Consider the following 27,979-nt stretch of genomic DNA (forward strand, 5'->3'; position numbering starts at 1 on the left):
ATAACATTGTTTTATAACCACAGTTAACTGTTTTACAAACATTGAAGACATACTTACAGATAGTAGACAAACAGGTTGTTATATCTATATTCTGAAACAGTAATTTCCCTCTGTAACTAACATCGTGTTTTATAGCTACAGTTAAGTGTGATACAAACAGGTTGTGGTTAAACTGGATAATCATTATTATGTTATTTAAGTCATGGAAAGTGATTGAAAAGTCAGGAGAAATCAACTTTTCAAAAGGTATTTGAACCCTGGAACAGATATATTCACAGAAATGAGTGCCTAGATGGGTAAGTAATGCTGGTGACATCAGTGGTGTAAAATATTGAGATTCCTAGTAGGCATGCTCTGGGTTTACATATGGAATTAAAACGAAAATAATAAGTGACTGTAATAAACTGAGAATTCATAAGCATTTACACTTTTGTTGTTTCATCTGCTACATGGTCCCATTGTATATTTATTTTTTGACACTGTAAACTTTTAGTCAGGGCTTCTGCCACAGCGTAAAACGGGTATGGTGCCATACCCAAATATTTTTGCAGATTTAATTTTTTAAAGTTAACTTTTTGTCAAAATTAATGACTCTTATCATTACTGTATGATTTTCTTAACCCTAACTCTAAACCTAACCCATTTTCTTTTTGGAGGAGGTCCCACATACCCTCTGTTGACTGTGATTGTATTTAATTCCATAGCGCCATACCCAAAAATTTCTTTCTAGCAGAAACAATGACAGTATATAAAAATTAACCACTTTATTATTGTACTGGGTGTCTCTACTTGCTGTGATAAACATGTACATAGGCATTGCAGTTTTTACATCAGTCAGTTGAATGCTCTCCTGAGGTGCTTGCGCCACAGGATCAAACCACCTCTGTGGATCCATTCAACTGATTGAGCTTTTTCATTCCAACCAGTGTGCCACAACTGGTGAAAGGCCATGGTATGTGCTTTCCTGTCTGTGGGAAATTGCATATAAAAGATCACTTGCTGTATTAGGAAACATGTAGCAGTTTTCCTCTGATGACTACCTGTCAGAATTACCAAATGTTTGACATCCAATAGCTGATGATTAATTAATTGATGTGCTCTAGTGGTGTCGTCAAACAAAACAAACTTTAACATTCGTTGGGTACAGAGAAATATGGAAGTATATACATGTATGTTTAAAAATATGTTTTGTTTACTTTGTATTTCTTTTTTGTTTCAGCTGGCATTATCCTTCTTTGATAAATGTGTTGAAAAAATGAATGCAAGTGATACAACACCTTTCAAAAGGTAAATATTATAATTATGATATTTAGTTTACGAACTTTAACTTCAGAGTATATTTAAAATGTATAACGATCTGTAATATACCAGGAACCATGTACTATGTTTTAACCTTAAGACTTGTGAAACATTTACCTTTAATAAGTTGAATATATGCTGTGGTGTGGTTTGTTTTTTGTCTAGTTTTTGTGAAGTAGGGAAAAAGTTTGTTTTGTTTAATGACAGCACTGGAGCACATTGATTAATTAATCACACTAGGCTATTAGATGTCAAATATTTGTTAATTCTGACTTGTAGTCATTAGAGGAAACCCGCTACATTTTTCCTAATGCAGCAAGTGATCTTTTATATGCACTTTCCCACAGACAGAATAACACATATCATGGCCTTTGTCCAGTTGTGGTGCACTGGTTGGAACGAGAAAAAACCCAATCAGCTGAATGGATCCACCTAGGTGGTTTGATCCTCAAGCGATTGTGAAGTAAGAAGATGAGATACAAGTATTACTTTACTCTCGGCGGTGGTGGCATCAACTTTTCATTAACGTTTAATGTTTAGATCAGTTTCTCACAAACTATAAGCCCTAGGTAAATGAAACGTGGTTTGTAGTTGCACCTATTGATGTTGGTCACAGTGCTCTGAAATTGTTTTTGGTTGGTGAGACATTTAATTCTGCAGAATGTTTTTTTTCCCCCCAAGTATCCACTATTTGTTTCTGACTGTCGCCAGTGCTTTATCTGCCAGATTTCATAGCCCTGTGCTTCTAAAAACTTTAGAGTCCCGACTCAATCTCTAATGACGTCACACACATACAGTTTGTATGGCGTTGTCATGATGTTCACATCTCAGACTCAATCTCTAATGACGTCACACACATACAGTTTGTATGGTGTTGTCATGATGTTCACATCTCAGACTCAATCTCTAATGACGTCACACACATACAGTTTGTATGGCATTGTCATGATGTTCACATCTCAGACTCAATCTCTAATGACGTCACACACATACAGTTTGTATGGCGTTGTCATGATGTTCACATCTCAGACTCTATTAGAGTCACGAGTCTAAAAGTTTTATAAGCACCAGGCTCCGTATTCATAAACGTACTTAAGTCAATGTATGATACCTAAATACATACTTAAAGTACATAAATAAGTATCATACACTGACTTAAGTATGTTTATGAATATGGAGCCTGGCCTGTAATGAGCTGCTTATTTTTCACAATTTAACATCTCTCTTGCATGTCTAACAGGTCATTAGGGTTTTTATAATGTTAACTTCAATGTTAACTGCTGTCGGTTCACAATCACCTGCTTTTATGTTTTCAAAACAAGAACCATTATGAAGCAGCCGTTCTAACCTTCATGTTCTCACCTTGTCAGTTAATCTCATTTTCATTTAAATTCAATGACTTGTTAATGAAAATGTAATTTTGAATTGCACACCACCTTCACCAAGTTCTGAAATGTGATGTATTTTATGTTTTATTAGTCGTCTGACCACAGCTTTTTATTTTCCAGGCATGCTCTAATAGATCTGAACATTGCGTTGTTGCCATACATAGATACAGATCGACTCAAGATCTCCTTCGATCTGGCTTCAGCAAACTTGTCAGTAAGTTCTTGATAGGGTCTTCTTTCCTGATCTCCATATTTATACATTTTTATGATTTTTTTTCCCTCAAGCCTAGCCTCTGTCAAGGAGAAACATTATTGCCATACAAAATATTTTAGCTTTTTACAAATTAAAGTTTCTCCATTAACTTAAGAGTTCTGCTAACTCTGCAATGTGTGAAACGACATCATCTAATTTGTTTTCTTGAAAAATAAAAAACAAAACAATGATTTTTTAAATGCAATATTAGCTGTTTATGATTTGCCTTTCAAGAAACTTATTACAGTGTCATATGAATCATGTGTTCTTCAAGTTTACATTATTTTGTAAAGATGCTGCTGGCACTAAGTCAGACTGGCATGGCTGAGTGCCAACCAGATTAAATTGAAGACCACTGCACTTGTATGATGTTGAAATGAAGATATTTTATATTATGTTATAAATAATCTAGGGCCTAATTCACGTAACGACTTTTGTGATCTCACAGTGTAATCCAAAATAGAGAATAACTCGTTAATGACGTCGGATATCTGCTTTATCCTGTGAAGGTAAGAATGGGCCTGAACAGGATAAAGCAGATATCCAATGTCATTAACTAGTTATTATCTTTATCCTACAGACCATAAAAATTAAGGGGAAAAGCTATTATTTCTGTTATTTCTGCCACATTGTAATATGACCTAGAGGTCAAATGATCAATTTTGTAATGTAGCTATGCGTGTGACGTCATATGAATGACGTCAAAAGTCATAATCTGCTAGTATATGTTTATGACTTTGCTTTAATTGGTCATCACAATCTGTCCGTAGAAACCGTGGTTGCAGGATAAAAGACTATATGATGTTGCGTAAGAGAGCCTAAGATAACTGAATTAAGCCCCCAGTCATTACCTTTGTAATGAAATACTGTTTGAATTGTCTTCCAGAGTCTTGACAGAACCCTTCAGAAGAAGTCCTACAGGATAATGGAGGAGATATGTGCGGGCAAGTCGGAGGATTGTCAGGAGTTTGCGCGGCGCTATCTGTCGCAGATTCAGAAGATGCTGCTGTCGTCTCTGTCCAAGTCCAGTCCTTCGTCTAAAGCAGTATGTATTACACACACGGAAATAATCATTCTTAAACAGACTGTCTGGAATTTGTTGCCATGGTAATATTTTCCTGACAAATAGAGCATATTCTGCAACTAAACTTACGTATTAAATACATTTTCTTATTTAGAACATTAATGTCTGTATTACTAATGTGTTTCTGGTTGTCCCATTTGGCTATTTCCCGTTAAAGCTAGTGAACCACGACTGGTATATCAAAGGCGATGGTATATGCTATCCTGTCTGTGTGATGATACATATAAAAGATCCCTTGCTACTAATGGAAAAATGTAGCGGGTTTCCTCTCTAAGACTATATGTCAAAATGTATACCAAATGTTTGTCATCCAATAGCCGATGATTAATAAATCAATGTGCTCTAGTGGTGTCGTTAAACAAAACAAACATTTACTTTTTCTTATTTAGAACATCAGTGTGTGTATAACTGATGTGTTTCTGGTAGTCACAAATGTCAAATATTTGGTAATTTTACACCATAGTCTTAGAGAAAACCTGGGATCTTGTTCACAGACAGGACAGCACATACCACTGGCTCGGATATAACACAATCCTACAGCAATCAATTCTTTGTCACTCTTTATTTTCAGCCACGGCTCCGCTGTCTGATTCACATTTTTGGACAACTGAAGGAGAAACAGATGGATTTCTTCATGGCTGTCGTACCGGAGGTATGTAACTGACAAACACTGGTACATACATTAAGTAATTTTGTTGGATGTCAGTGATTTGATAGACTGTGATTTATTAACCCTTTTGTAACGTGACAGCGAGCTGCTAATTAAATAATGCTATCTTGGTAAACATTCCCAATAGTATAATTTACACACACCCTGATATAATTAGTTCTATGTATGAAGTATTTATAGATGTACGTGACATGTAAGTGAGGAATTTACCACAAAAAATAACAATAAGAGTCTTTTTCAGCTAGATAATTTCGCTGACCAAGGTGTTGGTAGGTACTGTATCTAAAATACACACAGTATCATAATTGTGATATCATATACCTTTAGTTGGATCACGTTTTAGTGCTTATAAGATTAAACTTCCATGTCAATGACTAGTACAAATGCTACAAGAAGAAACCCGATACTCCTATTCGAAAGCAGGTCACAGTCTTTTAGATAGGCAGATCGGGTTTCTTCCTGTAGTGTTTGTACTAGTCAACATATAAGTTTTATACCATAAGTGAACTAAAACGTGATCCAATTAAAGATCTGTGGCATCAGATTTAGGAAACTCTAGTTTAGGCACAGTAGACCTACTTACCAACTCCTTGGTCAGCGAAATTGACAGTTTTAACATAAAATGTCCCGACTTTGAAATGTACACAGTGAAATTATAAATTGCTTATGAACACTAATTTCTTTGCTTTACTACATGCTGTAGTTTAAGGAAAAAACTAAAACTTTACATACATAATTTCACTCTCTTTATGAGCTGTAAAAAAATTATATGGAGGGGACTATAGGTTTCGTCTCCATCCTACTGTCCGTCCATCCGTCTGCCCCACATGGTTTCCTGGACATTTCTTCCACAATGCCTCAAGATATTGTAATTTATTATTGGATTGTTTAGGTAATTATGTGGAGGTCAACATGTCTTTTTTTTTTTAGGTAATTATATGGTAGACTAATTTGATGGGGGTTTTGTTAGGTAATTAAGTGTATATGATAAACTATGATGTTTGTTTTTTCTAGGTAATTATGTGTACTCGTGAGATTGGGGAGAAAGCCCGTGAGGCAGCGTACAATCTCCTCATTACCATGGCAGAAACCCTGACTCGCTGGAGCAGCTCGGTGTCAAAAGAAGGTGAGGTGGTTAACAACAGATTTTCATTAAAGGGACATTCCTGAGTTTGCACCATTGTAAGATGTTTCAGACTAATAAAATATTTCTACGATTAAACTTAATCCTAAATATATTTTCTTGTTTAGAATATCAGTGTCTGTATATTCAATGTGTTTCAATTCGTCTTAATATTTGTAAGAAGCTCAAATTGGATTTTGTCTTCAAATAATTTCGTATGTATGAAAAAATATATTTTAGGAAATAAAATTAAATTTAACCTAGTACAAATATTACAATGATCAGAAACACGTTTAATATACAGCCACTAATATTTTATGCAGAAAAACATATTTGATATGTAATTACAATCGTTAAAAAGTCTCTGTTAGTCGATAAGATCTTAAAAATTGCAGCAAACTCAGGAATGTCCCTTTAATAACACATTGCAATTTCAAGTTGTCCTTCAGTTAAAATAAAAAACACGGAGCCTTTGTCTCTGTTTATCCATATGTTGGTCTGTGGGTAGACATGTGATCTCTCTACCAGAATAAATGGTATTATTACCCATATGGTTAAAAATATCTTGGTACATATCAAAGTGATACGTTCCACTAGAACGTCAAGTGGGAGTTAATACTTCAAAGTCACACAGTGATGTCATCAATTGGCGCACTACAATCAAACGAGTTCAGTGATATAAACTAAGATCAATTATGGATAATAAATAGGATATTAAACTCGCTACCATTTCGTATCATGTTTATGTCCCTCGTGAAATAATTTTCATTTGTCACTCGCTAAAGTTGTGACAACTGAAAAGTATTTCACACGGGACATAAACATGATCAGCTTTATGAAATTTTAGGCAGGCTTGGGAAATTTAATGCCAAACTGATTTTTCTGGCAGGTTGAATCTAGATTTTGATTCTGCGGCTGGCTACTGACTTTAAATGAAAAGGATTCTGTTAACGTTTATTTCAGAGACGATAGACAGTTTCCTCAAGATGCTACTTGCCGGTCTGGCCGGCTCTCCGCAGATGATAAGTGGAACGCTGTTAGCCCTCACCAGAGTTCTCTTCCAGTACAAACGTAAGTTGGAGTATATACAGTGGTTTGTTCATGATGTCTAGTCAAACCTGCATGAAACGTATTGAAACTCTTGATGTTTCAGAGTTGGACGTCAGTTAAAGTACAGGTAAATATACTGACCAACAAAGGAAAGAAAGAAAGAAATGTTTTATTTAATGATGCACTCAACACATTTTATTTATGGTTATATGGCGTCAGACATAAGGTTAAGGACCACACAGATATTGAAAGAGGAAACCTGCTGTCGAGGATATTAAATAGGATATTAAACTCGCTACCATTTCGTATCATGTTTATGTCCCTCATGAAATAATTTTCATTTGTCACTCGCTAAAGGTTGTGAACATGATCAGCTTTATGAAATTTTAGACACTCAATGCACTCAACACATTTTATTTATGGTTATATTGTGTCAGAAATAAGGTTAAGGACCACACAGATATTGAAAGAGGAAACCCGCTGTCGCCACTTCATGGGCTACTCTTTTTCGATTAGCAGCAAGGGATCTTTTATATGCACCAACACACAAACAGTACATACCATGGCCTTTGTTATACCAGTCGTGGTGCACTGGCTGGAATGAGAAATAGCCCAATGGGCCCACCGACGGGGATCGATCCCAGACCGACTGCATATCGAGCAAATGCTTTACCACTGGGCTATGTCCCGCCCCGACCAACAAAGGAATGCAAATACTAATGTAATTTTCAATAATATATACAGTCAAACCTGTCTTAAGTGGTCACACAAGGCAGTAGATAAAAGTGGCCACTTAAGGCAGGTGGCCACTGAGTACAGGTGGATGCTGAGTACAGGTTGCCACATATATCTAGTCTTTAAAACATTTGTTGTTCTTTCTTGTTTTACCGTCTGTAATGCTAATCAACGGATGTGTGCTACACGGTTGACTATAAATCAACTTTTGACATGTCGTCTCCTTCAGAAATAATGCAAATAGAATGTATTAAATTAAGCAGTAGAGATGTCGGGACTGAATGGGTATTAGTATTCTTGAAGGTGTGAAAATCGGTTATTTGTTGCACCTTACCGATGTTGTTAAAATATCCCTTTTATAAAACTTTAGTAAAACTTTACTGTGGCTGCTACAGGTATTTTAACGATTTGGGATCCAATTTAGGTGACCTCTGGCCGTGTTAGACAGGTGACCGCTTATTACAGATGCATTTACATTATAAATCGTTTGGGTGGGGAAAAAGTGACTGCTTAAGGCAGGGACTGCTGAGTACAGGTGGCCGCTAGGACAGGTTTGACTGTATAAACATATTCAGTTTAAATCCCATGATATTAGTTTTTATGCTTATTAAAATTAGAAATATCTTGTGAACATTTTAGACCCATTTTGACAATCTGTTTACTGAACTAATTTTATCATGAAAAATATCTACATTAAAATACTCTGTTGTTGTTTGGTATATTTGTATTAGCCTTTCTTTTCAAGTTGGCTAGCAGTGAAATTAAATAGTTTTGTTGTTTATGCAGAGTTAGCAGGTAATGAAATTAAATAGTTTTGTTGCTTATACAGAGTTAGCAGGCAATGAAATTAAATAGTTTTGTTGCTTATGCAGAGTTAGCTGGCAATGAAATTAAATAGTTTTGTTGCTTATGCAGAGTTAGCTGCAATGAAATTAAATAGTTTTGGTGCTTATACAGAGTTAGCAGGTAATGAAATTAAATAGTTTTGTTGTTTATACAGAGTTAGCTGGCAATGAAATTAAGTAGTTTTGTTGCTTATACAGAGTTAGCTGGCAATGAAATTAAATAGTTTTGTTGCTAATACAGAGTTAGCTGGCAATGAAATTAAGTAGTTTTGTTGCTTATACAGAGTTAGCAGGCAATGAAATTAAATAGTTTTGTTGCTAATACAGAGTTAGCTGGCAATGAAATTAAGTAGTTTTGTTGCTTATACAGAGTTAGCTGGCAATGAAATTAAATAGTTTTGTTGCTTATACAGAGTTAGCTGGCAATGAAATTAAATAGTTGTGTTGCTTATACAGAGTTAGCTGGCAATGAAATTAAATAGTTTTGTTGCTAATACAGAGTTAGCTGGCAATGAAATTAAATAGTTTTGTTGCTAATACAGAGTTAGCAGGCAATGAAATTAAATAGTTTTGTTGCTTATGCAGAGTTAGCAGGCAATGAAATTAAATAGTTTTGTTGCTTATGCAGAGTTAGCAGGCAATGAAATTAAATAGTTTTGTTGTTTATGCAGAGTTAGCTGGCAATGAAATTAAATAGTTTTGGTGCTTATACAGAGTTAGCAGGCAATGAAATTAAATAGTTTTGTTGCTTATACAGAGTTAGCTGGCAATGAAATTAAGTAGTTTTGTTGCTAATACAGAGTTAGCTGGCAATGAAATTAAGTAGTTTTGTTGCTAATACAGAGTTAGCAGGCAATGAAATTAAATAGTTTTGTTGCTAATACAGAGTTAGCTGGCAATGAAATTAAATAGTTTTGTTGCTTATACAGAGTTAGCTGGCAATGAAATTAAATAGTTTTGTTGCTTATACAGAGTTAGCTGGCAATGAAATTAAATAGTTTTGTTGCTAATACAGAGTTAGCTGGCAATGAAATTAAATAGTTTTGTTGCTAATACAGAGTTAGCAGGCAATGAAATTAAATAGTTTTGTTGCTTATACAGAGTTAGCTGGTAATGAAATTAAATAGTTTTGTTGCTCATGCAGACTTAGTGGATGATAAAATATATTGTTGTTTATGTTTCAGAGCTCATTAGTAGTGACCTGCTGGAAATACTGGTGGAAAACACTTGTTTACTTCTTACGTCCAAACTGAGAGAAGTCGTCAAGTCTGCCCTGGGATTCATTAAAGTTCTCATTTCTGCATACCAAGACACACAGCTGGCGGGACAATTGAAGAGACTGGTGAGGGAGTAATCATTTAACAAAAATATGCTAAACATTTTAAGAAGGTGATATAGGAGTAATCATTAATTAAATTATGCAAAACATCTTGTAAGACCAGATAAAATATAAGCATTAAATAAAGTTATATAAATTAACAGTTGTAAAGACTGGTGAGGAAGTAATCCTTCATTAAAAAAGAACAAACAAACACTTTAAAAAAAGAAAATACTAACACTATTTAATGTCCTAGAAATATTAGAATGGCAAAAACACATAAAATGTCAATATATACGTACCAGAATCCGTATCAGTATCGTCATCTTTTAGTTCGATAAAAGTCATTAAGCAGAAAAGCGAAAAATAGTTAAACAGAGGAATATGTACCATTATTATCCATATGGTTCAACATAACCGAGTTAATAATAATCGTATGAAGCATATGTGTAATAACAAGTGTAATGACGTAATTTTGGGAAGTGACGTCATAACATGACATTGCTTCTCCAGTTCTAACTCGGACTGCATTTGAAATATGATGTCATCTCCTAGTTGTGGCTGAAACATTTTGAGTTTGGTCTTGTTATTCATAAAGAAAACAACAATAATAATGTGGATAATAAATAAATTATTACACTCGCGTGTGAGTCGTACTGATTTTATGAAACTCGTGTCAACATTCATGTATTGCCCTTGCTCTCGCTCGGGCAATACAAAAATCCTGACACTTGTTTCGTAAAATCAGTGTGACACACATGCTCGTATAATAATCTCTATTTATTTCACATCCTGTCTGTCTTACATTGCAGGTGACCGGTCTAGTCAGTATGAAAGATGATACTCGCCATCACTTTCACATCAAGATGAAACACATCTTTGCAAAACTGATTAAAAAATTTGGGTGAGTTTTAGATAACTTTCATAATATTTTCATCAATACTTATACAGACATCAGATGTTTTCTTTTATTTTCAAAACTGTTTCAACTTATCTGGCACCAGTGTATGAGATGGTTAAACAGGTAAATATTACATTGTAGGGCAAAACTATGTTTAATGACACAACATTTCATTAAGTGTGGTCTTGTCTTTAGTTGGAATGTTATTTTGTCTTAACCAACTTGTACACTTATGCTAAGTGTGATACGAGAGCTTTTTTGAAAAATACTTTTAGGAGTAATTTAACATTTTCCTAAAGTACAGATATGTTCTTAATATCGAAAATATGAATGGCTATTTAGGTCTTGCAATAATTTGTTTGTTTTCCCCCATAATGTAAATTTTGTACATTTGTGAATGAAGTAAAAACATTTTACCACCATTTTGTTTCTTTCAAAACCCAAATAATGGCTTTTTCATCGTATGTATTGCATTAACTAGCATCAAGACAGCTTTAGATTATTATATTATTTTCTTGATTATTTTACTTCTATTTTTTTTTTATCAGCTACGAGACGATTCGTGGCATGACTCCGGAGCGTTTACACAAAGTGCTTCACAACATCTACAAGACCCAGCAGAGAACAAAGAGACAGAAGAAGGAAGAGTTGAACCAGGAGGAATCTGAGGAGGAAGTGGAGGAGAAACCTCCCAAGATGGACAGGTGAGCCGTCTAAAGATAAAAGACTTCAGGATTTCTCCACAATTTTGGATTTCAGTCCTGTTAAAACAGTCGATTGCCGTCATTGCTGCCGTTAAGATTGAGCACTGCAGTGACTAAAAATACATGTAAAAAACCCATAAGGAATTGGAGAATACCCAACTCACTACTCAGCAATACCGTTTATCTTGCATGAGTGAATTGATGTTGTGTTTCCCTCGCCAAAGGCTCGGGAAGGACAACATCAATTCATGAGAGCAAGATAAACGGTATTGCTGAGTAGTGAGTTGGGTATTCTATTTATTACCCATTTTCAATATTTATCATTTTATGGAAGATTTTCAAACCATACTGTTGTTGATTACAAGTTTGTAAGTTGAGATCAAGGGACAGCATTGCGGCATAGCTGTTATGTATGTTACTTGTTGACACGACTGACACCATGGAAACTATTCTTACACACAATTAACTGCCTATTTAGAAGCACTGTTTATGAAGTCAAAATATATCTAGAGGAAAAAATGTTTTTTTCTTTCACTAGGGAAAGATCATTTTTCTTTCCACACTTCTCTCTGCCCATATGGGTAATAATGAAAGATATTTAATACACCAAAATCAATTTTAATTGGAAGCTAATAAATAGCACCGTACTTAAACCAATGTCCTCCATAAACCCCAGCTTTCACTGTTCTATGTCTGATACATGTGGATTGATCCCTGCTTAAGTAGGAAATACCCCTGTTTAATTGAGAAAATAATTTCTGTATATTGTGTTTTAATTCTGTTTTGATTTTCCAGCATTGACGACCTGCTGCGAGACACAGACTCTGAGCTGGAGAATGACGACGACACAATGAAGAAGAAACCTGTGAAGAAGCGGCGAGGAAGAGACGCCTGGCTGAAGGAGGGAGAGGAGGATCAGATCGTGGACTTCTTGGACCCCAACGCAGCCAAGAGGGTTCTCGGTAAAGTCTTCCATGTTATTATTGTTTTTGTTGTTGTCATCGTATGTTATGTAATATTATTATAACAAATGTAGAATATCATGTACATTGTTTAGCTTCTTATTTAGTGTCCAAGCATATTTTAAAACATTTTAATATACATTATAGAAATATAGTATAATATTATTATTTTTCACCTGGCATCCTTGTCCTCTGCTGCTAATAAAGCTGGTCTGACCCACGGCACTAACTAACGACCGCCTGTAGATGGGGAGTATAGTAGGTGGTTACAAGTGCCTCTTGACAATGCCATAATTAACTACTGAACACTCCCTGAAGTGGACACATTAAACCCACAGCTAAAGCCACAGGAGACAAACACGTTGTAGTTGGAGAGACAAGGACCAGGATGTGGAGGTGGACAGTGAAATAAATTGAAAGATGGGAGGAATTGCCGGATCGGGAAAATTTTTGATTGAATTCAAAGAAGAAAAAGGAAAGGGGGCAGTGGGATAAATCTTTTAATTTTTTTTTATTATTTTAATATAAAAAAAAAATTATATATATATACAGTCATCTCCACTTATTTGCACATCGGTTTATAGCATAATTCGGTTAATCGACTATTTTCACCCAACACGGAACCATTTGCCCTTATAACACTACAAAACATCCTGTTAATTGCACAGACTACAGGCTATATATCGGTTATTTGCACATATAACTGAGAATGTCTATCAAACTTTGGCAAAAAAACTCAAATAAATCACCGATTAATCTGTTTTGTTTGAACTGACTGTGTGGTAAGCCGACTGTAATCGCTGTTTACAGAGTCGACGTGTGACATGCAAATGAGATGGTGTGCACGTTACTACTGGTGAATCACAATACCCGACTACAAGATTTAAGATGACATAATTAAGTTGAATAAACCTAAGACCTAATGTTTTGTTTGCAATATATTGCTGTTAATCAGAGGCCATCTCAATAACAGGTAACTCTCCGACTATTATTTTTAGAAGTACCGCCTGTGCGCTTGTACGCATGCGCACTCAACTATTGAGGCCCTATTCGATTGACGTGTTCAGGGCAATTATTGTTCTGTATCAATTATTACGTTATGTTGAGAAGCCTTGTTAATAATTAAAAGATTACAGATCAATCGTCCTAGGTGGTTATGTTTTTAATAAATGTGACCAAGAAAGGGTTGTTGTTCACTTATTCATTAGATGCAGTGTACGCTATATCTGTTAAACGCAAAAGAAACGATTTATCACTTGCTTCAAGGAAAATGTAGCGGAAAAAAAAAGACTGGTGGGGGAGGTCGTCAAAAAAACAAACATAACAAAGACCGTTATTTATGGATCGTCCCTAAGTTTCTGCTATATTGTTAGACACCAATCAGTTGGACCGCACCATGAAGGTCAGTCAATTGTGTTAGACCGGTCATGCATGCAAAGCAGACTGCTGGAACTGATAACGACTCACTAGCCGAGCTTAACTTTAATTGCTTAACAATAGCAAAGTCATTATTTGGGGATCACAAATAATACCAAAGCTTGCCATATCTTTTGGGATGGAAAGAACACCATACCAGCAAATTCATACAAGTTCACGTAATTCTATGGTACGGCGCATTCGGTCAATCAACAGCCCGGTAATTCCGGAAACTGACGTCATTTTGTAAACACGTGCACCGATGAAACGTGAACTTTTTGATGGTTATGTTGTTTCAAGTTTATCTCATTAACTACATGGCTAATACACTTTGTTTACACTAGTGGATGGTCAGTGTTTGTTTTTTTAATGCACAAAGTTTGTGTTTTTAGAAAATGACGCCAGTTTGTGTTTTTAGAAAACGATGCCCAGTGACGGACGTTGTTGGTTTTAAAAAAAACGATTTCTGGTCTGGCAGATTAAAACAAAAACGTCATGCTAATTATATATATATATATCGATAGATATATTTTTTTACATTTATATATATCCAACTGCATGTGACATGTGTTAACTGTAATAGTTCCGGTATGAAGTACCGCATTATGCTAGACTGTCTCCCATGCCACTTTGTAGTTGGATGGCTGTTACAAAGTGAAAGTCGGTACTCTATCGGTTAATCGACTAACCTGGTTAATTGCACAAAATCGAGCAGCACCGAGGGTATGCAAATAAGCGGGTTTGACTGTATATGACTATACCTAATAGTGATATAAAGTTCACTTGGGATTAACGACCCTGGGCTGTTTGTTATTATCAGTGGTCCAAAATCTGTGGTATGTGCCATCCAGCTTGTGGAATGTGCCTATAAAATTCATCAGCAGTATTATACGAAATCTGTTTTATTTTAGCTACCAAGCCTGAGCAGAAGACCGATTCGAAACATAAGAAGGATTTACCTTTCAAGATGGCTCCCGATGGAAGACTGATAATAACGGAGGATGAACCTCAAGGTATGTGATACGGATACAGTCTTGCCTATAATTAACCAGGCATTCAAATAAAACCATATTAAGCGCAGACTGGACCCCTTGAATTTGTATCCAGAGCTCACCCTGGAATGGATTTTTGCTTAACCAATTTTTAGATATGAAGAATATTTCCCTAAATTGTTTTTATTAAAATGATTAATTTAAGAAATACTTTATTAGCCAAAACATGGCTTCTAGAATTTTTTATAAAATCCACTAGCCATGTGATCAGTGATTAAAAACATTTACTAGCCCTACTTACTTTAAGTTAATACAATTTAAGTAATAATCAGATATGTCACCTAAAGAGGGAGGTAGAGCTTAAAAGCACTAACATTGGGGGTTTGGGGTTGAGAAGGATATTCATATTTACAAAACAGACTTAACTGCAACATTTAATTCTTTTTTTATTCACTAGCCGTCGGGCATGGCAATAGTAGTTATTTACTAGCCCAACATTGAATATCACTAGCCATGGGAGTGAGGCTACCATAATCTAGGAACCCTGGCCAAAGACTGTAAATGTTGTAGCCATTTTGTATATAAATTAGCAATTGGTTAGTTTGGCAATGGACAAAGTGGACCCAGTGTCACATTTAGTGTAATTCCACTATAAAATGCACATACTTGTACAAGAATCAGTACAAGAACAGTGATGTGAATGAATAACATCATTTAGTGTAATTCAACTATAAAATGCACATACTTGTACAAGAATCAGTACAAGAACAGTGATGTGAATGAATAAAATCATTTAGTGTAATTCCACTATAAAATGCACATACTTGTACAAGAATCAGTACAAGAACAGTGATGTGAATGAATAACATCATTTAGTGTAATTCCACTATAAAATGCACATACTTGTACAAGACTCAGTACAAGAACAGTGATGTGAATGAATAACATCATTTAGTGTAATTCCACTATAAAATGCACATACTTGTACAAGAATCAGTACAAGAACAGTGATGTGAATGAATAACATCATTTAGCGTAATTCCACTATAAAATGCACATACTTGTACAAGAATCAGTACAAGAACAGTGATGTGAATGAATAACATCATTTAGCGTAATTCCACTATAAAATGCACATACTTGTACAAGAATCAGTACAAGAACAGTGATGTGAATGAATAACATCATTTAGCGTAATTCCACTATAAAATGCACATACTTGTACAAGAATCAGTACAAGAACAGTGATGTGAATGAATAACATCATTTAGCGTAATTCCACTATAAAATGCACATACTTGTACAAGAATCAGTACAAGAACAGTGATGTGAATGAATAACATCATTTAGCGTAATTCCACTATAAAATGCACATACTTGTACAAGAATCAGTACAAGAACAGTGATGTGAATGAATAACATCATTTAGCGTAATTCCACTATAAAATGCACATACTTGTACAAGAATCAGTACAAGAACAGTGATGTGAATGAATAACATCATTTAGCGTAATTCCACTATAAAATGCACATACTTGTACAAGAATCAGTACAAGAACAGTGATGTGAATGAATAACATCATTTAGCGTAATTCCACTATAAAATGCACATACTTGTACAAGATTCAGTACAAGAACAGTGATGTGAATGAATAACATCATTTAGCGTAATTCCACTATAAAATGCACATACTTGTACAAGAATCAGTACAAGAACAGTGATGTGAATGAATAACATCATTTAGTGTAATTCCACTATAAAATGCACATACTTGTACAAGAATCAGTACAAGAACAGTGATGTGAATGAATAACATCATTTAGTGTAATTCCACTATAAAATGCACATACTTGTACAAGAATCAGTACAAGAACAGTGATGTGAATGAATAACATCATTTAGTGTAATTCCACTATAAAATGCACATACTTGTACAAGAATCAGTACAAGAACAGTGATGTGAATGAATAACATCATTTAGTGTAATTCCACTATAAAATGCACATACTTGTACAAGACTCAGTACAAGAACAGTGATGTGAATGAATAACATCATTTAGTGTAATTCCACTATAAAATGCACATACTTGTACAAGAATCAGTACAAGAACAGTGATGTGAATGAATAACATCATTTAGTGTAATTCCACTATAAAATGCACATACTTGTACAAGAATCAGTACAAGAACAGTGATGTGAATGAATAACATCATTTAGTGTAATTCCACTATAAAATGCACATACTTGTACAAGAATCAGTACAAGAACAGTGATGTGAATGAATAACATCATTTAGTGTAATTCCACTATAAAATGCACATACTTGTACAAGAATCAGTACAAGAACAGTGATGTGAATGAATAACATCATTTAGCGTAATTCCACTATAAAATGCACATACTTGTACAAGAATCAGTACAAGAACAGTGATGTGAATGAATAACATCATTTAGCGTAATTCCACTATAAAATGCACATACTTGTACAAGAATCAGTACAAGAACAGTGATGTGAATGAATAACATCATTTAGCGTAATTCCACTATAAAATGCACATACTTGTACAAGAATCAGTACAAGAACAGTGATGTGAATGAATAACATCATTTAGCGTAATTCCACTATAAAATGCACATACTTGTACAAGATTCAGTACAAGAACAGTGATGTGAATGAATAACATCATTTAGCGTAATTCCACTATAAAATGCACATACTTGTACAAGATTCAGTACAAGAACAGTGATGTGAATGAATAACATCATTTAGCGTAATTCCACTATAAAATGCACATACTTGTACAAGAATCAGTACAAGAACAGTGATGTGAATGAATAACATCATTTAGTGTAATTCCACTATAAAATGCACATACTTGTACAAGAATCAGTACAAGAACAGTGATGTGAATGAATAACATCATTTAGTGTAATTCCACTATAAAATGCACATACTTGTACAAGAATCAGTACAAGAACAGTGATGTGAATGAATAACATCATTTAGTGTAATTCCACTATAAAATGCACATACTTGTACAAGACTCAGTACAAGAACAGTGATGTGAATGAATAACATCATTTAGTGTAATTCCACTATAAAATGCACATACTTGTACAAGACTCAGTACAAGAACAGTGATGTGAATGAATAACATCATTTAGTGTAATTCCACTATAAAATGCACATACTTGTACAAGACTCAGTACAAGAACAGTGATGTGAATGAATAACATCATTTAGTGTAATTCCACTATAAAATGCACATACTTGTACAAGACTCAGTACAAGAACAGTGATGTGAATGAATAACATCATTTAGTGTAATTCCACTATAAAATGCACATACTTGTACAAGACTCAGTACAAGAACAGTGATGTGAATGAATAACATCATTTAGTGTAATTCCACTATAAAATGCACATACTTGTACAAGACTCAGTACAAGAACAGTGATGTGAATGAATAACATCATTTAGTGTAATTCCACTATAAAATGCACATACTTGTACAAGACTCAGTACAAGAACAGTGATGTGAATGAATAACATCATTTAGTGTAATTCCACTATAAAATGCACATACTTGTACAAGAATCAGTACAAGAACAGTGATGTGAATGAATAACATCATTTAGTGTAATTCCACTATAAAATGCACATACTTGTACAAGAATCAGTACAAGAACAGTGATGTGAATGAATAACATCATTTAGTGTAATTCCACTATAAAATGCACATACTTGTACAAGAATCAGTACAAGAACAGTGATGTGAATGAATAACATCATTTAGTGTAATTCCACTATAAAATGCACATACTTGTACAAGAATCAGTACAAGAACAGTGATGTGAATGAATAACATCATTTAGTGTAATTCCACTATAAAATGCACATACTTGTACAAGAATCAGTACAAGAACAGTGATGTGAATGAATAACATCATTTAGTGTAATTCCACTATAAAATGCACATACTTGTACAAGACTCAGTACAAGAACAGTGATGTGAATGAATAACATCATTTAGTGTAATTCCACTATAAAATGCACATACTTGTACAAGACTCAGTACAAGAACAGTGATGTGAATGAATAACATCATTTAGTGTAATTCCACTATAAAATGCACATACTTGTACAAGACTCAGTACAAGAACAGTGATGTGAATGAATAACATCATTTAGTGTAATTCCACTATAAAATGCACATACTTGTACAAGAATCAGTACAAGAACAGTGATGTGAATGAATAACATCATTTAGTAATTCCACTATAAAATGCACATACTTGTACAAGAATCAGTACAAGAACAGTGATGTGAATGAATAACATCATTTAGTGTAATTCCACTATAAAATGCACATACTTGTACAAGACTCAGTACAAGAACAGTGATGTGAATGAATAACATCATTTAGTGTAATTCCACTATAAAATGCACATACTTGTACAAGACTCAGTACAAGAACAGTGATGTGAATGAATAACATCATTTAGTGTAATTCCACTATAAAATGCACATACTTGTACAAGAATCAGTACAAGAACAGTGATGTGAATGAATAACATCATTTAGTGTAATTCCACTATAAAATGCACATACTTGTACAAGACTCAGTACAAGAACAGTGATGTGAATGAATAACATCATTTAGTGTAATTCCACTATAAAATGCACATACTTGTACAAGAATCAGTACAAGAACAGTGATGTGAATGAATAACATCATTTAGTGTAATTCCACTATAAAATGCACATACTTGTACAAGAATCAGTACAAGAACAGTGATGTGAATGAATAACATCATTTAGCGTAATTCCACTATAAAATGCACATACTTGTACAAGAATCAGTACAAGAACAGTGATGTGAATGAATAACATCATTTAGCGTAATTCCACTATAAAATGCACATACTTGTACAAGAATCAGTACAAGAACAGTGATGTGAATGAATAACATCATTTAGCGTAATAACATCCGTAACTATAAAATGCACATACTTGTACAAGAATCAGTACAAGAACAGTGATGTGAATGAATAACATCATTTAGCGTAATTCCACTATAAAATGCACATACTTGTACAAGAATCAGTACAAGAACAGTGATGTGAATGAATAACATCATTTAGCGTAATTCCACTATAAAATGCACATACTTGTACAAGAATCAGTACAAGAACAGTGATGTGAATGAATAACATCATTTAGCGTAATTCCACTATAAAATGCACATACTTGTACAAGAATCAGTACAAGAACAGTGATGTGAATGAATAACATCATTTAGCGTAATTCCACTATAAAATGCACATACTTGTACAAGAATCAGTACAAGAACAGTGATGTGAATGAATAACATCATTTAGCGTAATTCCACTATAAAATGCACATACTTGTACAAGAATCAGTACAAGAACAGTGATGTGAATGAATAACATCATTTAGCGTAATTCCACTATAAAATGCACATACTTGTACAAGAATCAGTACAAGAACAGTGATGTGAATGAATAACATCATTTAGCGTAATTCCACTATAAAATGCACATACTTGTACAAGAATCAGTACAAGAATCAGTACAAGAATCAGTACAAGAACAGTGATGTGAATGAATAAAATCATTATTGCGTCTGTGAAGGGAGTTTATAGTGATAACAATGGGAATTGTAAACTTATTAATGTGTCGTCACCTATAGGTTACCAAGCTGCTAATTTTAGGTAACCTTTTACATGGGTTACCACAAGCTATTGCTTTTTTTGATGCCTGTTAAGTTGAAATTGGTTAATGGATTCATACCCCCACAGTGGTATGGCTAGTCTTAAAAAGTGATTTTAAAAAACATGTGTTAAGTAGATCCAATATGGCAGCAGTGTGTACATTCTTTGAATATTGCGACCAGTAACATCATTCGAAATAGTCTCATCGTCATCCTACAGGCAGTACAGGAAGAATGGGGTTGACTTGTGTCACGCTTGCATCTCTCATACATTTAAGAGGTGGGACGTAGTCCACTGGTAAATAGTCTCATCGTCATCCTACAGGCAGTACAGGAAGAATGGGGTTGACTTGTGTCACGCTTGCATCTCTCATACATTTAAGAGGTGGGACGTAGTCCACTAGTAAATAGTCTCATCGTCATCCTACAGTAGAGGGGATGATTTTCCGCGATCACGGAAAAACGGATGGAATCGCGGAATTTAGTAACTGAAACGGAATTTAGTAACTGAAACGGAATTTGCAATTTTTAAAAAATAACCTTCAAAAGTTGTATTTCTGGTTCAAGCACCATAATAAATATTTTTAGTAGTTTTAAGATTCAATATTGATAATATACGCATAGTGTTTTGGTATACGAACTTTCATGGAGTGTACTGTATGCCTAAATATTTTCAGAACCGTTAATTCTCGGAAGTTACGCTTAATTGCCGTAAGCTTGCAACAAAGCATGTGACTGTTTACCCGTGTCACTTTACATAGTGAAATTTAACTTGAAATATAAAAATAAACATTTACTAGACCCTAATACAATTTTAGAATGTTGATTATATAATAAGATTTCTAGTACGTTCAATTTCGATATTTTTCAATAATACTTATTACGATTCAAAAGCATAGCCAATGTACACGACGCTTTCGCCAGAAAACGTAATTTCGTAAAACTTCGGGCATATTCGTTAATTTGTACGGAAAGATTTCACATTTATAGTCCGTCCCACGGGGAACGCCTTTTTTTCATGCTACGGAATTTACTACATGTTATTTATTTCTGAACCGATTGTTTTCTGAATTGCACACAAAAATTGCATTTTACTTTTCTTCTCACCGGTTTATTATTGTAACACATGTAGCACGTGCTACAGACCCTGCGGTTCAGGGGGTTCCGCGGTGAGCCATTGTCATCATTGTGTACATTTCCCCCCTCTCCCCGAGGGGGTTGCAAAATATATATCTTGGAAATTGGGCTGTTATTTGTGCTACAGGCTCTGAATATATAATTCTAGGCAAATATATATATATATATTTAAAGTTATAAAATAATGTCGAAACTTTAAACGATCGACAGAACAGTGCTTAGTTTTGGTTCACTACCACTGGCCTATATCCAGATTGACCTGACCTCGTTTGAATATGTAATTTGTGCACACGGCACGCTAGTTAGGTTACAGAGAAACATACATATGTAATCGAGTGAGTACTAAAATAGTAATTCTTACGTGTGCCCCCCCCCCTCCTTTTTTTTTTTTTTTGGTTCACGCTTTGTAATCATACTAGAACTAATAAAATGTTCTCATGTATTTATTTATTTATACATATTTTTTGGCAACTAATGTAAGATTATGAACAATACATTACCAAAGTTCTTGTTCATATTTTCGTGAAAATAGCGGGGTTTACCAAAGTTCTTGTTCATATTTTCATGAAAATGGCGGGGTTTGTCAACGGTGTGTTTTGTTTATAAATGAAACTTACCCATAATCCATCAGATGAAATGAAACTGAAAGCCACACAATCAACAATTATTTATTGTTTGAATTTAAGGGAGAATGGATCTCTTTATTATTATTAAATACAAACAATAATTAACCGTAATTAAGTTCGTGGCTTTGTTTTAACCGCGGCTTATTTAAAGGTGCGGTTTATTTACGGATGAAGGTGGGAACCAAGTGGTGCGGTTTATTTCAAAAATAATTTTTACAGGTATTTAAAAAAATAGCAATAGCAAACCAGCTCAGAGCTGGAACAATATAACAAATTAATGTAGTTTATAACAATAAAACATGACACTAATTGAACACAAAAACGGAAAAAAACAGAATTTGCAAAAATCTGAAACGGAATGTGGCAAAATCTGAAACGGAAAATCATCCCCTCTACTACAGGCAGTACAGGAAGAATGGGGTTGACTTGTGTCACGCTTGCATCTCTCATACATTTAAGAGGTGGGACGTAGTCCACTGGTAAATAGTCTCATCGTCATCCTACAGGCAGTACAGGAAGAATGGGGTTGACTTGTGTCACGCTTGCATCTCTCATACATTTAAGAGGTGGGACTTAGTCCACTGGTAAATAGTCTCGTCGTCATCCTACAGGCAGTACAGGAAGAATGGGGTTGACTTGTGTCACGCTTGCATCTCTCATACATTTAAGAGGTGGGACTTAGTCCACTGGTAAATAGTCTCATCGTCATCCTACAGGCAGTACAGGAAGAATGGGGTTGACTTGTGTCACGCTTGCATCTATGTGGTCCTTAACCATATGTCTGACTCCATATAACCATAATGAAAAATGTGTTGAGGGCGTCATTAAATAAAACATTCCTTCCCTCTCCCCTTCCCTCCTGTCATACATTTAAGTGTCACAGTTAAAATATATTATGTTTGACGATAAACAGCCATTGATTAAACATTGTGCTAAGGTGCAGTATATCATGTATTCGGTTCTTTTAGATTTTGTTAAGTTAATCAGCAGTCTTGATGCTTTCAGACCGGCCTCAGTGGCATCATGGTTAGGCCATCGGTCTTCAGGCTGGTAGGTACTGGGTTTGGATCCCAGTCGAGGCATGGAATTTTTAATCCAGATACTGACTCCAAACCCTGAGTGAGTGCTCCGCAAGGCTCATTTGGTAGGTGTAAACCACTTGCACCGACTAGTGATCCATAACTGGTTCAACAAAGGCCATGGTTTGTGCTATCCTGCCTATGGGAAGTGCAAATAAAAGATCCCTTGCTGCTAATCGGAAAGAGTAGCTCATGTAGTGGCGACAGCAGGTTTCCTCTCAAACTCTGTGTGGTCCTTAACCATATGTCTGACGCCATATAACCGTAAATAAAATGTGTTGAGTGTGTCGTTAAATAAATCATTTTACTTTCTTTTTTTCTTGATGCTTTCAGGTGACAGAATAGATTCTGGAGAGGAAGATGACTTAGACGATTTGTTACAAGCTTTGGAAGGTGGAACCAGGAACAAGGTAATGTTTTCTTTAGTCATGCAGTGTCAGAATGTAGTGCTTGCCCATTCTACAGTCATTTTTTACCTAAAAAGAAAAAAATCCCTAGCTTTAGCAAAACATGTCAAATCACAAGTTAATAGTTTATTACTGTCAAATCACAAGTTAATAGTTTATTACTGTAACTGTTAATTAATTATTAATTAAAATCATTTATTACCAAAATAATTAATATCATATTATAAATATTATTGTCTCTTCTCAGTATGAGATTTTTAAAGTTCCATTGACATCCATCGAGAGTTAATTAATTTTTGACTCTTTACAAAGTAAAAAGGCAAGATATAGGTGTTACTTTTCTAACAGCGATGGCATCCAATTTTGCAGCCCATTGGGCTATTTCTCACTCCAGCTAGTGCACCACGACTGGTGTATCAAAGGCTGTGGTATGTGTTATCCTGTCTATGGGATGGTGCATATAAAAGATCCCGTGCTGCTAGTCGAAAAGAGTAGCCATTGAAGTAGCGACAGCGGGTTTTCTCTCTCAATATCTGTGTAGTCCTAAACCATATGTCCGACACTATATAACCATAAATAAAATGTGTTGAGTGCGTCATTAAAGAAACATTTCCTTTCTTCCAATTTTGCATTAAAGTTTTGCATTTAGATCCGTTTCTCACAAAGTATAAGACCTAGATCAATGAAACTTGGTTTGTAGTTGCACCTCTGGATGATCATCAAAAGTTTCTGGTAGGCAAAGACAATTAATTCTGTGCAATTCTTGTTATTTATGCCAGTTGTTTTATTGTTTATACAGTATATATACAATCATTTTATCTCCAAATTGTCAGTAGACAAAAAATAGGTAACAAAATTATTAATCTCTTTAACAGAAGAGTGCCAAGAAGAGAAAGCTTGAAGAAGACTCTGATGATGAAACTGGTCCAGCAAAATACAAAGGTTTGCCTGCTTACTGTTAATGTTTTCATGTTTATTTTTGTTGGATGTTGCTCTAACTTCAGTGTCTCAGGAGCAGTATATTCTAAAGTAAATGTTCAAAGGATGTGGTATGTGCTGTCCTGTTCATGGGAAAATGTGTTTGAAAGTCTGTTTTATGCCTTGTTGCAGTAACCAGTTTCTTTTCTAACACATTATACCAAATATCAGAATAGCCTTTGTCTGACACATAGTACTAACACACTGGGTTCCATATAATCATAATTATATTGACTGATATAATATCTAAATGTAAATTATAGTACAGTTGGGCAAATATATTTTATTACTTTGAAAATAAATGCAATTCTATGATGAACCTTAATTGTTTTTAATATTGGTTGGCTAAGTGAAACTTGAAGTTCGCTACATGTTTCTTGAACAAAAACACAAACTGCTAATATGTTGAGGGTCCAATTTAAACTTTGAATAGTTCAATGCCAGCTAATGACATGAGTACATTACAGAGACTAACAGACGCCATCATGTGTGGTCATGTAGGATAGAAAAAGTACACCGAGGTGGTGGAAATTTCAACCTGGGACGAGACTTGTCCCAGGGTCAAAATTTCCATCACCGAGGGTGTACTTTCTTTTTCTATCCCACATGGCCGCATATGATGGAGTCACTTTCTCCCATCCATTTGATAAATAAACCATTATTTTACATGAACAAACAAAAATGGCTGAAAAAGTAACTTCTTTATTTGACCATTTTATCATAAATAAACTACACTATCATATTTGCTGCGTCTCTTTCATGTGTTAAATAAAATTTAACACATCAAATTAACAAGATAGCTTTTATAATGAAGGTTTTAATAACAAAATATTGATCTAAAACTAACCAACTTGCATTAATATCATAGCCTTTGCAAGACAGATTTATTCCGTATGGGCTGGCGTCATGGAATGGGTCTGTCTTGCATAGCTAGGGATGGAAGAAATTTGGAGACTGTACCACCTGGAATCATATCATAACTGTTTATTTTCTTCACCACAGCTGGTGGCAGTGGAATTCACAGACCTCTGACTAAGTCGAAACACGGCAAGCCAGTACAGAAGGTTCAGATGGGGCAAGAGTACAGAGCAAAGGTTTGTATGTTTGTAAAGCACAGGTTGCTGTCATCATCAGTATAAAATGTCATGGACTGCAATGCTTTAATTTAATTTTTGTTTTGCTTAGAATATTAACTTGTACCACCTCAGTGGCGTCATGGTTAGGCCATCGGTCTACACGCTGGTAGGTACTGAGTTCAGATCCCAGTTAAGGCATGGAATTTTTAATCCAGATAGCGACTCCAAACCCTGAGTGAGTGCTCTGCAAGGCTCAATGGGTAGGTGTAAACCACTTGCACCGACCAGTGATCCATAATTGGTTCAACAAAGGCCATGGTTTGTGCTATCCTGCCTGTGGGAAGCACAAATAAAAGATCCCTTGCTGCCTGTCGTAAAAGAGTAGCCTATGTGGCGACAACAGGTTTCCTCTAAAAAACAGTGTCAGAATGACTCTATGTTTGACGTCCAATAGCCGATGATAAGATAAAAAATCAATGTGTCGTTAAATAAAACCAACTTTACATTTTTTAAGAATATTAACTTCTGCTCAGCCGGCATATGCTTAGCTTTTATGACACGTCAGAGAACTGCAAAACTGCCATTTTATTTAAGTTTAGTGAGTGAATGGCAGAAATTACAGTGGCTAGTTTTTTCTCTCCCCACTCCAACTGTATATCAAAGGCTATAGTATGTTCTTTCCTTTCTAGAGGAAATGCTTTTAAAAGAGTCCTTGTTGATTATGAAAAAGCCTGTTTGACAGAATCTGGTTTCTTCCTGAGTACTGTAAACCAAACGTCATTATCAACAATTTGTTGAAGTGTCCTGAAATAAGAATCCCTTCCTTTCACTTTCTGTCCTTTCCTTTGGTGGTCCTAATTTTCTGTACTATCTGATCTCCTGCCTATCAGCTTCTTCTTTCATTTGCTATTCAACTCAACATATCAATCCTTTTCTATCCAACTACATGTACTACTGTGTCATATTTTTGGAGATAAAAAACATCACGTGGGATATGATATAATTCATATGGAATTTGGGGAAACTATAATACTACTAACACTACTGAATAAGTATATTGTTTGAGAAACGTACTATGGAATGTTTTCTAATAATTGAACTTGTCATGTTGCAGAAGGCACGAGGTGATGTGAAAAAAGCTGGAAAGCCAGATCCTTTTGCATATGTTCCTCTCAACATGCAGTCGCTGAATAAAAGGTATCAGTTATACAGATTTGTCAAACATTGATATATTCATTAATAAATTCATTCATTTATTCATTCATTTATTCATTCATTCATTTATTCGGGGGCACTATGTAGCCCAGTGGTATAGTGGTCAATCTAGGGTTGATCCCCATCGGTGGGCCCATTTGACTATTTCTAGTCCCAGCCAGTGCAGCACAACTGGTGTAAGAAAAGCTGTGGTATGTACTATCTTGTTTGTGGGATGATGTATATAAAAGGTCCTTTGCTGCCAGTCGAAAAAAGTATGTAGGCTATTGAGTGTTGGCTGCAGGTTTTCTCTCTGTGTGGTCCTTAACCATATGTCTGATGCCATATAATCGTTAATAAAATGTGTTGAGTGCATTGTTAAGAAAGCCCATTTCTTTCATTCATACATTCATTCATTCATTCCATTGATGTATTCATTCATTTGTCTATGCTTTGATTCTTGATAACATAGCTGCTATCACATTGTACATTGGACCTAAAGTCCGAACCAAATTGTTAACAACTACAATAAATTACTCTCCTATCTTTGATTACAGTTACATTTCCCCCAAATTTTGTCCAGACACAAGTTATGAAATAACCATTACAGTGACACCGATTCCACATATGAGACTATAACGATGTCGTCAGTATTGACTTCGCTGAGATAGCATAGGGCATAATACATGCAGTTTTCTGCCCTCTGCCATTTTGTTTTTTTAAAAGAATACTCTTCAAGGGGGGTGAAAGCCTCTAAAGTATGTGACATAATTAATATAAATCAATGATCTCTAGTGGTATCATTAAAAACCCCCACAAAAAAACACTTAAAATTAATATGATGTCATCACGTGTGCTTTTATATCATAACATGTTGCGACGTTGTTAGATTAAGTCATATTCTTTCACCCCTCTTGGAGAATATTCCATAAAAAGTCAAAATGGCAGCTGGCACAAAATTACATGCTTTTTGCCCTATGCGAACTCAGCGAAGTCGATATAGGTG

At 34.9% G+C, this 27,979-nt stretch overlaps 1 protein-coding gene across 1 annotated transcript in view; it reads left to right on the plus strand.

Moving 5' to 3' along the window:
- The window catches only part of LOC121383400 (RRP12-like protein), a 52,143-nt gene that overhangs the window by 23,298 nt on the left and 866 nt on the right, over window positions 1-27,979 (plus strand). Inside the window, exons 19-33 of the mRNA XM_041513405.1 lie at window positions 1,220-1,287; window positions 2,808-2,901; window positions 3,827-3,985; window positions 4,596-4,676; window positions 5,709-5,820; window positions 6,781-6,888; window positions 9,632-9,789; window positions 10,578-10,669; window positions 11,215-11,370; window positions 12,166-12,332; window positions 14,660-14,761; window positions 23,652-23,728; window positions 24,601-24,667; window positions 25,706-25,797; window positions 26,894-26,976. Of these exons, the coding sequence (XP_041369339.1) occupies window positions 1,220-1,287; window positions 2,808-2,901; window positions 3,827-3,985; window positions 4,596-4,676; window positions 5,709-5,820; window positions 6,781-6,888; window positions 9,632-9,789; window positions 10,578-10,669; window positions 11,215-11,370; window positions 12,166-12,332; window positions 14,660-14,761; window positions 23,652-23,728; window positions 24,601-24,667; window positions 25,706-25,797; window positions 26,894-26,976 (1,616 nt within the window). The remainder of the gene's footprint in view (window positions 1-1,219; window positions 1,288-2,807; window positions 2,902-3,826; window positions 3,986-4,595; window positions 4,677-5,708; window positions 5,821-6,780; window positions 6,889-9,631; window positions 9,790-10,577; window positions 10,670-11,214; window positions 11,371-12,165; window positions 12,333-14,659; window positions 14,762-23,651; window positions 23,729-24,600; window positions 24,668-25,705; window positions 25,798-26,893; window positions 26,977-27,979) is intronic.

This window comes from Gigantopelta aegis, chromosome 10 (genome assembly GCF_016097555.1).
Source record: "Gigantopelta aegis isolate Gae_Host chromosome 10, Gae_host_genome, whole genome shotgun sequence".
Classification (NCBI taxonomy): Eukaryota; Metazoa; Mollusca; class Gastropoda; order Neomphalida; family Peltospiridae; genus Gigantopelta; species Gigantopelta aegis.